At 35.9% G+C, this 13,602-nt stretch overlaps 1 protein-coding gene across 10 annotated transcripts in view; it reads left to right on the top strand.

The window, feature by feature from the left end:
* LOC134546235 (protein bric-a-brac 1-like) overlaps window positions 1-13,602 on the top strand; it is a 284,962-nt gene that overhangs the window by 231,423 nt on the left and 39,937 nt on the right. The window contains exons 6-7 of one of the 10 annotated variants that reach the window (XR_010079114.1): window positions 4,450-4,765; window positions 9,553-9,617. The exons of 8 other annotated variants lie outside the window; for them this stretch is intronic. Coding sequence is in view for 1 of the 2 variants with exons in the window: in XM_063388908.1 (XP_063244978.1) it covers window positions 9,553-9,761 (209 nt within the window). In the remaining variant the exon portion in view is untranslated. Of the gene's footprint in view, window positions 1-4,449; window positions 4,766-9,552; window positions 11,832-13,602 lie in introns of those variants that run through there. One more of the 10 variants, XM_063388908.1, reaches the window with a different exon arrangement.

The following is a 13,602-nucleotide window of genomic DNA, read 5'->3' as shown; positions in this document are numbered from 1 at the left end:
CGGCTTAATTTCTTCCCATGCTTCTGCGACCAAGTAAATGACAGTCTTCATTGTCACTTTCTTAATATGATCCATTAAGTTAGCTGACGGGTCTGCTTCTTGTTGCTCTAAAAGAAACATGATCATTTTTTTCCTATATCGCCGTTTTATTGCTTCAATCACCCCTTGATCCATTGGTTGTATCAAAGCAGTCACGTTTGGTGGCAGAAATTTTACGAAAATTTCACCGTCTCGCAATTCTTCTTCACTCTAGTGGCATGGTGCATTATCAATTAACAACACAGCTTTTTCTGGGCGGTTTTCGTCTCTCAAAAACTTTTTTGTTTTAGGAACAAATGTTTCAAAAAACCAAGCTTTAAAAATTTTGCTGTCCATCCATGCTGATTTTTGTGAAGTGTACTGGGCTGGAAGAGCATTTCTATTAAGATTTTTAAGGGCCCTAGGCTTAGCCGATTTGCCTATAACCAATAGTGGAATTTTCAAGTTGCCAGAAGCATTACTACAAGGAAGCAAAGATACTCTTTCTTTTTTTACCTTATGACCTTTGGCTACAGAATCCAATTTTGATGCTAATGTTTTTTTTGGAAGCATTTTGTAATTTAATCCCGTTTCATCAGCGTTAAACACTTGGCAAGGCTCTAAGTTTTCATCTTTAACAAACTTTTCAAATTTTACTTTAAAGTCTTCACTTGCACTATTGTCACCTGACAACATTTCACCACTTACACTAAGTTCACGAATACCGTGTCGATCTTTCCAACGAGATAACCATCCCACACTGGCAGTAAAAGCAGGGTCACCTTTTAATTTTTCATTGAGTTTGAGCGCGAACGCTTGTAATGTTACGCCCGACAGCGGAACGCCTTGTTCACGTTGTTGGCAAAACCAAATGTACAAAGCCTCGTCTAAAGTTTCATTTTTGGGTTTTTTTAACGTGCTTCTGTTACCCAGACTGTCCTTACTCACCATTTTAGCACAAAAATCTTCAATTTCTTTCCGATTTTTTTCCAATCAGAAACAGTTTGTTTTCCCACTCCTAGATCTTGCGCGATTCTAGTTAATGATTCATCCGCATCAATACGAAATAAGGCTTGGAGTTTTTGCTCCATAGTTACAGTCACTTTCTTACGTTTAGTAGCCATTACGTTGCTCTTAATAAGTGTACACAATACAATGCTCGCACTGAATAAAATTAAACTGTCACAAACACTTGTCACCAGCACGAGTAACCATCGACTGAAGGGGACAAAACAAAACAACTCGCAGGTATAGATAGAGTGAGTCACTTCTTGGAAAAGACAATGAGCGGAAAACTAGCGGTAATACTCCCGGCTACTGAGGGCAAGAGGACCCTCTCTTACAAATATATTTTCTTATTTTCCTTTGTCACAATATTCTTATTCATCATTTACGTATTTTTTATATCGGTCCGGATTAACCGGATGTCCGGACTAGCGGGGTCCGAATTAGCGAGACTCTACTGTATCTCTTTTTCATAATTTACTTTTTTTGTTTTTAATTTTTAAAATTTAATTTATACCATTTTTTTTATAATTTACTCTTTTGGTGTTTAATTTTGGAAATTTTCAAATTACATTACTTTTTTTTATATTAACATTGGTTTTGTTGTGTCAGTGTACAGAGACAAAGTTAATTAACTTTACTGCAGGCTTTTGATTCAGATACATGTACTTCTCACCAGGGGCGAAAATCTTATTGATTCTGGGGGAGGCATGGAATTACGTTTATCATTTACGTTCATAGTTACAGATTTTCAAGCACAAGTGGGCTCTCTCAGAGAGGGGCTTTTTGATTCCATGGGGTGCCCTGGCCTCCCTACCCGTAAACTCAGGATTTACGCCATTGCTTTCACACACAAACACACAGAAGCCAAATATTTTGGAAATTCATTGCCACTTACTATAAATATTTATGTGCTCTGGCCCACTTTGAAATCTCATTGGTGCCTGGAAGGGGGGGGGGGGGAGGAGGGAGTTAGTTTATGATTTGTCCTCTCCATATTACCAATGGGTGTTGGAATCAAACCCACGGTCTTCCACCATGATGTGATACCTTAGCGATCACAGCCACCATGGATCATAACATATAAGTAGTGTTTTTCCATGTAAATGCTTTCTTGCAAGAAATGTATATAGTTACACAAGTGGTTCTCAAACTACAAATAATTGTAGGCTTATAAATTTCTGAGAAATATGTTATAATAATTAACGCCGCACATATATGTACTGCTGGTCAACTCAAGGGTAGTTTATAAACATTAAATAGTGACTACAGCGCTGAACTGAACTAAATCATAGTTTGAGCAAAACCTGTACTGTAATTCAAATAATTCATAATAATTATATGTTAGCAAAAAGAGTGGTTTATCCATAGTAAAATTGTGTAATAGAGTAACTATATTTATTTTTTAAACTGGACACACATTTCTATGGAATGCCACAGGGCACACCTTGAAATATTCAAGGGCGCCCACTTTGAGAACCACTGAGTTGCACTGTTGTTCACTGAACCGCTGCAGGACTAGGAAAACATCGCTTAGCTAACCGCACCTCCTTTACTTTACGGTAGGGTAAAAAAATCTGCTTATTTTTTAGTATGTATAACGTATATTTAATGTAATGATTTGTGTTTATATTTTAAAACAACAAGTTGAATACTTAATTTTATAAAGCAAGGGTAACCAACTAAACTCCTCCTATTACCTCAGCATGAAGCCTACTGCCAGTAGCGGCCGGTATTAAAGAGCACAGGTGCACGTGCATACCCAGTTTTCTACAGAACATTTATTTATTTTGTAGAGTTAAAAGTTCTTTTTATCTACTTTCACCAGTGGTAACTACCAGAGTTACACTCGTCGCTTTGTTTGCATCTGTCACGGATGTCTGTTTTTATTTTTTCGATTGTGGCGATACGGCAACGCTGTAGTGTTCACAATGAATCTGTGCACGAAACGCGCTGTCTGCATGCCTGCCTCGGTCCTTTAGCGCATGCGCACGAAGGAATTACGTCACCTCCTACGGGACATTTAACACTGAACTAGTGCACGACTCTGGTGTGCTCGTGATTGTCCTGGCGTCTCGTTGCTCATTGATGGAGTTCCAAATTTCAGCACGCACAGCAGCACTGATCAGAGAAGTAAGTCATAACTTATTAATCAACCCGGTAGATGCCAGTATTGTCCACTCCAATACTATCACCCTTAACCAAACAAACTTTTTGTTTTCAGTTTTTTACGTCCAGTAGAAACAAGAAGTTGTGTGTGGTTCAATGCGAGCGTAAATATCTTTAAATAATAAACAGTGTGAGTGTGCGTTTGTAAAATATTTTTCTGTGCCTTACGCAGGACAACATTTTTCTGAGGTATGTTATAAAGTTTCCCTTTGTTGTAAGACTTTAATTGTGAAAATGTGACTGCGTTATTTGGCGCATATAGCAAACATGTACGATTTTTAAAAATCACCATAATGAATTCCGTACAAACAATTTTAGCGAACAGAAAACTTACTATACAAGGAAAAGTTAACAATTAAAAATTTAGGAACACTATGTCAGAAGAAAGACTTACTGCTTTAGCAGTGTTGTCAATAGAAAAAAAAACTATTAAATAGCATGCATGATTTTAATCATAGAATCATCCACAAGTTTGCTCAGCTGAAAACCAGAAGAATGGATTTTTTTTACAAATAAATAATGGTGCAATACTTTTGTAGTATTAAAGTTTGTAAAATCATATTTTTTAGCTTCACATTGCTTTCAGGTGCAACACTTTGATAAACTTAAGTCCAGCCACAAATTTGAAAAATCAAGAACATCAAACATAATTTTTTCTTATTTATGTGAGGCTTGATCAGCGATCTACCATTTTGAATTACAATTTAAAATCTCTTAAAAAACAACTAGTCTGCTCAATAAGCTTCGTTGTGTTAATTCGGGCTACAAACACAGACATGAGTTTGTGTAATAAACTAAATATATCTTTCACGACTCAAAGATAAGCAGTAACTGCTATGGTGCCGCACCAACACAGATAATCTGACATCAAAACAGGCTTCAAGAACGCAGTAATGTAGGAGGTCTTCTTTTTTTTTTTTTCTTTATGAGTGCATATGTGTTAGCATGTGTGTATGTATGAGTGTGTGAACACCCATAATTTAACATCACCGGCCGCTACTGCCTACTGCAGTTAGTAACTCTACTTTGTGTATTAAGGCAGTTTCATTTTTGTGTGATGGTGCTGCTATCACTAGGATTTTTCTCTTAAAAATTATATCGGTGGGTGCAAAAGGTCCACTAAAATGCGTTGGAACCAAAAAGTCAATTTCATCATAAATGTGAGTTGGGCAGTGTTGTTTGCTAAGCGATGACATCTGTGCTGGATGAGACTTGTGTTCTCCTAGCGGTAAGAGAGCGCATGTGTGCTCTGCGCAGGCGGCGTACACTACCTGCGGAGCAGACAGGGCAACCTGCAGCTCGTGTGGAACAACTACGTGTACAGCATGGAGAGGCAGAAGAACAACAGGGTGTTCTGGCACTGCGTGGACTACAGGAAGATGAGGTGCTACAGCCGCGCCGTGACGGATGGGAGCGGCACGGGATTCACGATCACTTCCCGCGAGCACACACATGCCCCGCACACAGACAAGATCCGTCAGAGGCTGCACTGCATGAGTGCCTTCAGGAAGTTTCAGTGCTGATGTGAACCAGGGGCTTCCTGCTGCGCTTCATCTTTATTACATTTGTTTATGTACGTTGTTGTTGTTGTTATTGTTTATGTGTTTGTGTGCGTGTGTGTGCATGCATGAAGAAAGGTAGAGAGTAAAGAAAATAATCTTTTTTTTGGCTGTTTGAAACTTAAGAAACGTTTGAAGATAGATATTTTATTCAGTTTACAATGTTTGGTAACATTTTCAATGTTTATTTAAAAAATTATTTCTAATGTTAGTGGGTTTAATTATATTTTGTATTATTTCATGTTTTCTTTTATATTTTGTTTTTAACTTTTTTATATGTTTGATGTAATATGTTGTATTTTGTTGTGTTTTGTTGTATTATGTTTTTATACGGACTGTAACTATTGAATGATTTCAATGTTACAGTATTTGATAAATTTTTTTGTTGTAACCAAATAGTAAGGTATTTGGTCATCCCAGTATTTTTTTTTTTTTTAACAGATAGGCTACTCAAGAGCTTTACTTTATTTGACAATTGTTTGATTGGCTGGTTGACACTTTCAGTAAATCCCTAACTGAGTTAGTTCTGTAATATAATGTACCAAACACTCATTAGAGCAAACACTGGCTACTTCACGCATTTCTGTTCATTGTAGGTGTAACTTTCAATATACTTTTGATCTGAACCAGCACACCTATTTTAAAGGAATTTAAAATAGATTTGACCTAATGTAATAGAATTCACTTAATGAACTTTTTTTTGGTAATCATGTTAGGTTTCATTAATAGAAATGCAAGTGGCACTTAGTTGAATTCCACTTAAAAATATTAAGGCTACGGCCACACGAGCGTGTTTTCACGCAAAGATTCTGCGTGAAAACACGCCAGAAAAATGAACCGCAGCAAGGAGAATGAGACCGGCCAGACGCAGCGTGAATTCCCGCCGGGGAGAGGACAGATAGGCGCGTCTTCAAGGTCGCCCGCAAGAAAATGCACCGCGGCCAATTCGTTGGCGTGATTTCACGCAGCGTTTCAGTCGATGCCCGGCCACACGTGCGGGAATTATCGCCGCGTTCAGTTCTGAAATACTACCCATTGTAGTCGATATGTTACGACTTCCGGAAAATGTTCATGTAGTTTTTCTTTTCATACCCCAAGACCTTAAAACCATGGTCAACTCAAAAACGCGCGCGCGTGTATATGTGTGTGTGTGTGTGTGTGTGTGTGTGTGTGTGTGTGTGTGTATATATATATATATATATATATATATATATATATATATATATATATAGTTTAGTTATTTCATGAACATTTTTCGGCACATTCTTCAGCACTAACACATTCTCTCATTTCTGTGTTACTTTTTGATATATTTTCTTTCACCATAGACAAAAGTATTTCAAATGAGTTAACGGACATTCTGAAGTACTCAAAAAACTTGTCTGGATTTTCTTTTAGTTTATTATGAAAGAGCACAAATTATCCTTTCGTTGATGTTTCACTCAATATGGGATGGACCCAGTATTTTCTTGAATGCTTCCGCCGACGACGACGCCTAAGAAACAACAGCACAGCACTTAAAACCACAGCAGCGTTCTTGCTTAATCTATACTAATATTATAAAGCTGAACAGTTTGTTTGTTTGTTTGAACGCACTAATCTCAGGAACCACTCGTCCGATTTGAAAAATTCTTTCAGTGTTGGATAGTACATTTATCGAGGAAGGCTATAGGCTATACTATATTATCAATAACATTAGGGATCCTTACTAAAAGTCCAACTTAGAATCAAATGCGTTGGAGGGGGTTAGATACAACATGCAGTACACGTACGAAGTGTGTGTTGACAATGCCGCAGGCGCTAGAAGTTTATTTCCTATTGCCTATTAACATTGTTGCCACGCACTAGATGCCTTATCATTCTTAATTTTCCCATACAAGTAAAAAACACCCGTTTTATATTATTAACGAAGCAATCAGTACCCTCATAAGAGTTCAATTAGTATTTAAATACTTTTTATCACTTTAAATCGCAAACCTAAACTATTGTTTTTTTTTTCCTCTCTCTGCGTTTAATTTGTTTTATTTATTTTACTAGAATTATTTTTATTATTTTTAATAAATTTTCATTTTTCATCAATAATTTTCCTCTCCCGTTACCATTCTGACAAGGACTTGTGTGTGTGTGTGTGTGTGTGTATATATATAAGCGAAATACCACTCACTGACTCACTCATAACGAGATCTCTAAAACTATACACACGTTTGACTTGAAATTTAGCATAGTTACTCATTTTGTGATGTACACTCTCACTAAGAACGGATTCTGCGGAAATCCGATCCCAAGGGGAGTTTCGGGGGCGTAATATATCAAAATTTCCCGTTTTTGGTAGGAAATCACCATGGCAACGGCTTCATTCGTCTCTATGGCAACGGCTATTTCATTGTTAGTGCAGTCCTCATCACCGTTGAAATTTTTCAAGTACTTTAAATATCAAAAATTGCCCATTTTCAAGTATATATATTTTATAGACTTGAAACTTCACAGTAATGTTCCTTATGTTACGCAGGATGACATTTTCCGAAAATTAGATCCCATAGGTGGTTAAAACCAGACAACAGTGGGTACTTTGTCTGCATGAGAACAAGATTTTGCATTGTTCATGCCTTCTGCGTCTCCATGGCAACGGGCATCACGCGGCAGTGGCGTACCCACAAGGAGGGGCATGTATTATGAGCGGCGCAAGAGTGATCTGCCTGTAGACTGCCGTAGCGAAGTACGGGTACATCAGTTTTATGTTGCGTGCACGAGTCGGGAAACCATCGGTACATTATACAGCATTGTAATAAATTTTCACAGAATTTTTTATTATTTACCATTACTGTAAATGGGAGATGTGGCTTAATTATTTTCCATTAGTATAGCCGTGCGAAGCCGGATCGGGCAGCTAGTGAATTCATAATCAAGCCTGCACAGCATAGATGGGTGCCAGTTCACAATACAACGCTCACATGTGGCCGGGTAGCGGATTCATTCTGCGTGAAATCACGCGCTAGGCTTCAGCGTGAAAGCACGCACGTGTGGCCATCGGTCGCTCAGGATCTCACGCTGCGTGAAAACACGCTGTAACAGCAGCGTGAAAACACGCACGTGTGGCCGTAGCCTAAACAGATATTTAATTTGAAGTGAACTCTTAATTTTTTTTTTTGTTCAATAGAACTTTGTTAAGTCTGCTCAATTGGAACCAAAGCTAATCTGGGATTATGAAGATCCGGGTTTGCCGAAGAATTTGGGAGAAATTAATACGAGAAACGTATCTAACAGAAGAAATCCATAAATCACAAGATGTACATCTTCCTTCCACTTTTGTTTTGGCGCACAGTGTAATTCATGACTTCATGGTGAGCAGTCCAGGCAAACATATGCTCTTTGTATTGCATTGTTAATATGCATACCAACTGATTATTGTACAAGACTTTTTTTTTATTTTTAGCATATTTTGTCGTCTAATTCAGTTGATGTTATCCGAAGATCTAAGTTTTGGGGGGCTACTTAAAGAGGTTCTATTGTAAATATGTACTGGATTAATTTATTTTCATACTAGATGGACATAAGCGAGTACAGAATGTCATTTCGGGGGAAGATAGAACCATTTTTCTCACAGTTTTCTTTCAAATTCTTTCCATTTTTTGTCCAAAGTGATAGATTTTTTTTATGTTTATTTTGGTGGTTTGTATTTCCCCCCTATCCTCTCATCTGTGACACCCCTGAAGTGGAGGAAAGAGTTATTGTAGGTTTTTTTTTAATATATCAATATGCATGCTTTTCTTATGAAATTTTTTTTTACATTCACTCTACAAAAACAAGTATTTATGCTCTAGGCAAAAGTTTACTTTTAGATTCAGCTTTCTTTTATTGAGAGTTTGAATTGGCATTCCTGTAAATCTATTACTATTTAGTGGTACAAAATATTATTTTTGTGTGCCACTATGTAATAGTAACTGTCTTAAATTTCCTTAAGAAGTGTTATTAATTTACATGTAACTTTTATGGTTTCATAATGTTTAAATACTTCTTCTCTATCTCTCTCTCTCTCTCTCTCTCTCTCTCTCTCTCTCTCACACACACACACACACACACACACACACACAGAGAGAGAGAGTAAAACCATCCTTGACCTCGTGGGGCTCAGTGGCAATGTTCAGTGGCATATACAGGAGATGTTTTTAGGGGAAGTATGTATATATGTAAATTAGAATCTGTGTATTCAAAAAACTTATATCATCAACAAGGGGTTTTAACTGTTACAATATCAATCTCAACGTGAGTCAATTCCTGTGTAGCTTGTTCCGGGCATTGTGACAACTCACCCTGCATTACCAAAAACAACATACCGCTTTCACCGAAATATCACAATTTTTTCCCCCCAAAAAAATATTCGCAATCTTTCTTCCTCCACCTCTCTTACCCTTGCTCTTGCGTCGACCACTGATGGTGCTTGATGCGTTTGAGAAATAAATCCTGCTTCTATATTTCATTTGAGTTTCAACGGGATAGGTCACAACTTTGAAATGAAACGTGAGTTAAATGCATGGATATGGCGATGCATGAATTGGTGGTGAAATATTCCCTCTGTACCATTTTCAAACTTTACCTGAAAATTAGGCACTTGCTTTCCATATTTTGTCAAGCGGAACTCTTTTATGTTCTTGAGTTGAAAAATATTTTAGGCATGACAAAAATTCTGGTTGCTGGTGGTAATCCAATCAGTTTGGATCCCTTTGTCATTTCATATTATTTGTTAATTAGCATAGCATTGTGTACTAGAAATAATTTTTTTTTTCCTTTTTTTTCTTTCCAGAAGTGCATATCCTGGTGAACCACAAAGGACACCGTCAGGTAGTATGCAATGATTTTGCTTACATGTTGCATCACAGAAGAAATGGCAGGACTTCTTGGCGATGCTGCGAGTACAGAAGGTTGAAGTGCCTTGGTCGAGTTGTGACTTACGCAAACGACACCAAGCTACTGGTCAGGAATCCTGAACACAATCACCCTCCAACACAATGAGGTGATCAAAAATGAAGAAATTGATTTAGAGAGTGCCACAGCAAGAGTAATCTGCCATAAAATGTCCATAAATTTACAAAAGGAAGATACAAAATATTTATTGTATTCCTGTTTCTGTACTTAACAAAATGATGTTGCAAATTACCCGCATATAAAAAGTGGAAATTAATATTGTGTGTTTTTTTGAAGAGACTGAATGAGAGCCACATAAATGATTGGAAATACAATATTTGATTTTGGCGTAAATAAATGTAATCATCTGTAACATACATATAATGCGGATGCACACGTAGTTATTTGTAATGTTCTGTAATTTGTAACTTAATAAAGATAAACTTGGAATGTGCTGGGTGATAAATTTATTTCACCATACATTCACATTAATATTGCCCCAACATTAAAGTTAACAAATTTTTGCTTGGGATGATTTATCAGAAACATACCTCAGAAAACTAAATACAAGGCTGGCGAAAAATTATGTTTCCTATTTGTAACATGTGGTGTTCATTTTGTGATAACTATGTGGTGATGAGACATGTCTAACTTCAATTTTAAAAGCTTTCCATTTCATGTAGTTCCAATTTTGTGTGTTAGCATTTCATGTGTTAGCATTTCATGTTCTGTAACATTTGTTTAAAATTGGGAACTTTATTGAGACTATTCTGCCTTTGTTTGTAAGTTGTACCTTTCAGGAACTTGGTACTGTTACATCAGTGTCAACCACTTACACGTGGGAACTACTGTTCACCTCGGTGACAGACTGAATAACTATGTGTATTTGCAACATGAGAACTGAATGTGCTCATTACATAAGTTGGATGTTACACATCACTGTCGAGTACTGAAAGATTTGCCCACTTTTTTTTTACATCTTTGAGAAATGAGGACAGTTACTAGTTGGTTATAAAACCCGCCTAGACTGTTAACGAGGCTACAAAAAGAGGATGTATGGTAACACTGGCTAAGCTACAAGCTGCCTTTACATACCAATAAGTACACCAAAGTTGGTTACTTCTTGGTGCTGAAATTTCACTGAACTAACGGTGTTACGTGTGCAGAACTGATATAGAAAGACTTTTCTTCGCTTCAGAGGTACATGAGCTGTTTCCGCTTAATCTTCTCTGTGTGCGGGGCGTGGTTGTGCTCCGGGCACTTGATTACTAGCCGGTTGCTGTTATCCTCGGTGACAGCTTGGCTGTAGCATTTGCACTTTCTGTAATCCGAGCACAGCCAGAAAGTTTTGTTGCCTTGCCTGCGATGCAACGTGTAGGGACTTTATAATAAACATCAAAAAAGGGTATTTATATTGCACAAATAACTTAATCTCAGCAGTGAACACTTGTATATGACAAACTCATGAGGTATTTGTAAGCAAACAAATATTTGTTGTTTCGAAGTGTAAGTATTAGAAGTTGAATTGTATACAAATAATTTATTATTCATGTTTGTATCAAAAATTTTAATATTCACAAAGACCTATTGATAATCCACAGGTTGTGTGGAATAACTTTAACAACACATTCTTTCCTATTTCCAGATGAGCTGAAAACTTAATATCATCATAAGCTTATAGTGTTGAGCTTTTAATTAATTAAAAAATTCTAAAAAAGTTAATAAATTTAAATTTTACCACTAAAACAATTCTAAATTGGGACACGTCTTTAAAATAGGTCCATAACTTTCTTTGGGGGTTCATTGAGACTAAATGGCAAGACCTATCGAAAAATTGATAGTACTATTGTGTCTGATTTGGTGAGATCTTTATTGTGTTCTATGACTTTGTCAGAGTACCATTGGTTATAACTCCAATAGAGCTGCATTTTGTGTAAAAGACCTAATTTTTAAATTTTTTTTTCACAAATTTTTTCTATTATTTTCTATGCTTAATGAACATCTGCATCTTCAAACTTGGTGGGAATATCAGCAAGTGGGAATTTGGAGGCGAAACGAGCGTTACTTTATTGCATTTATACATGTTGATATAATTACCATAATTATCTAGGATTAATTTTGTGTAATATTTTGCTATGTTGAACAACCAGCCATTAGAAGCTAATGTTTTAACCTTTCTGTTTCAAAATGGTTGTTATCAATTTAGAATTATACTCTCTTTTTAAAACTTACTACAGATGGCAGTGTTGTTATTTTTGAGAACTCTCTAATTCATGAAATTTAAAGAGTTTTGTTTGTTGTCAAAATAGATTGTTTCATTTTACGTAATAACCAATTGTTTATGTAAAACTAAATATCTGTTTTGTTTGTTCAATTTGCATGATTACATCATAAGTAGGTAAATACATAAAATTTATTTAATGTATCATGTGTATTGTGAGCAACTTCACACAGTTTCCTTATCGTTGAAACACTATCAAAATATTAGCTTGATTTTAAAACCACAGTTAGTGCGGCATCTTAGGTGCACTGCATAAGAAGTAACAAAGGCTTCTTTCTACAGCTAGCTTTGGGTGAGTTCTCCTAACACAAGCATGGGAAAAGAGTGTCAAAAAAGTCTGGTATACAGAAAGTGCAAGTGCCCAAAGAGTTAAGTTTTCACTGGTGAAAATGACAAACCATTTGTCAAATGTTCAAGGCGCAATTACGTTCCATTTATGGAAAGGTGTTTTTCAACAACTCAATATAAATAGTATGAAGAAAATTTTTCATCGGACATGCTTTGAGATTTTTACTAGATGGCAAATAAAAACTTGAAACCTGTGATGGTATTTCTATATTGTGCGCTGATACCTTGTATGTTTGTAAAGTTATTTGTATAAAAAATTTTGATCAATTTTCTGAGCATAAAAAATTATTTCTACCGTATACCATGTTTCATGGCAGTAAATTTTTCTCTACTAGGGTTGTCACATTCTGGGGGGAAAGTCAGGGAAGTTGGAATTAGTAAAGAAATTCGCTTCAAATCCTGGGAAAGTCATGCAATTTCCCCAGTGATAGTAATTGAGGGGAAAATATCATGCTTCAGTCTGCTATTACCCAGACTGTGAAAGCTTTTTTTTTAGATAGTGTTTTATTGCATAGTCACACACACACATTATAAAATGTATAAAATGGCTTATGCAAGTTTCTTTTGAACTAGCACAGCTATAGGGATGGTGGAGGCTAGATGTCTTTATTTCTTTCATAATATTGCAAAATAGGTTAAATATTTTTAAAATAGAACTCAACAAAATTTTATTACAGTTTTATGTAAACAGCCTATATACAATTTAATTGCAAATAATGTTTTAGCCTTGAAATTCTTTGTCTTTTATGAATTTGAATGATTAAAATTAATGAAGGATGATAATTGAAAGTAGTATGGAGTATTAATTCAAAGAATTGTAAGGAGGTTTGGTTTCAAAGCTTTTTTTAGGTTGTTTATGCAGACACATAACATAAAGAAATTTAAAAAAAGGTTGTCTTTTGTATTTTATAAGTAAATCAATGTTTGAAAAAATAAAATTTATGAACACTATTAAAATAGCTGATTGTAGTCATCTCAGTTTAAATTTTATTAATTTTTTATTTGTTAATCTAAAAAAAATTATCAATCTGTTCAAATAATATTGGGGGGTGGGGGGGGGAATTAATACACCCCATTGTTGAAATAGCATCCTTGGAATGTACCCGTCTCATGTACCATTGGAGTTATTTTGATTTAGATATCCGTATCTTCAGTTCTGCATATACATTTTTTATAATGTTCGTGTTTCTCTGGTGGGGTATGTATGCATATACATATGTATATAAAGACCATGCCAATTTCATGCCGTTAATATATCTTTTAATCTTTTATTTGTTAAGACAATTGTTTGCTTTGGGTTTGATTTGTTTCCGTGCAAAA

Source organism: Bacillus rossius, chromosome 1 (assembly GCF_032445375.1).
Source record: "Bacillus rossius redtenbacheri isolate Brsri chromosome 1, Brsri_v3, whole genome shotgun sequence".
In the NCBI taxonomy this organism is placed as follows: domain Eukaryota; kingdom Metazoa; phylum Arthropoda; class Insecta; order Phasmatodea; family Bacillidae; genus Bacillus; species Bacillus rossius.
The sequence above is the reverse complement of the archived record's forward strand: the minus strand, read 5'-3'. Positions and strand labels throughout refer to the sequence as shown.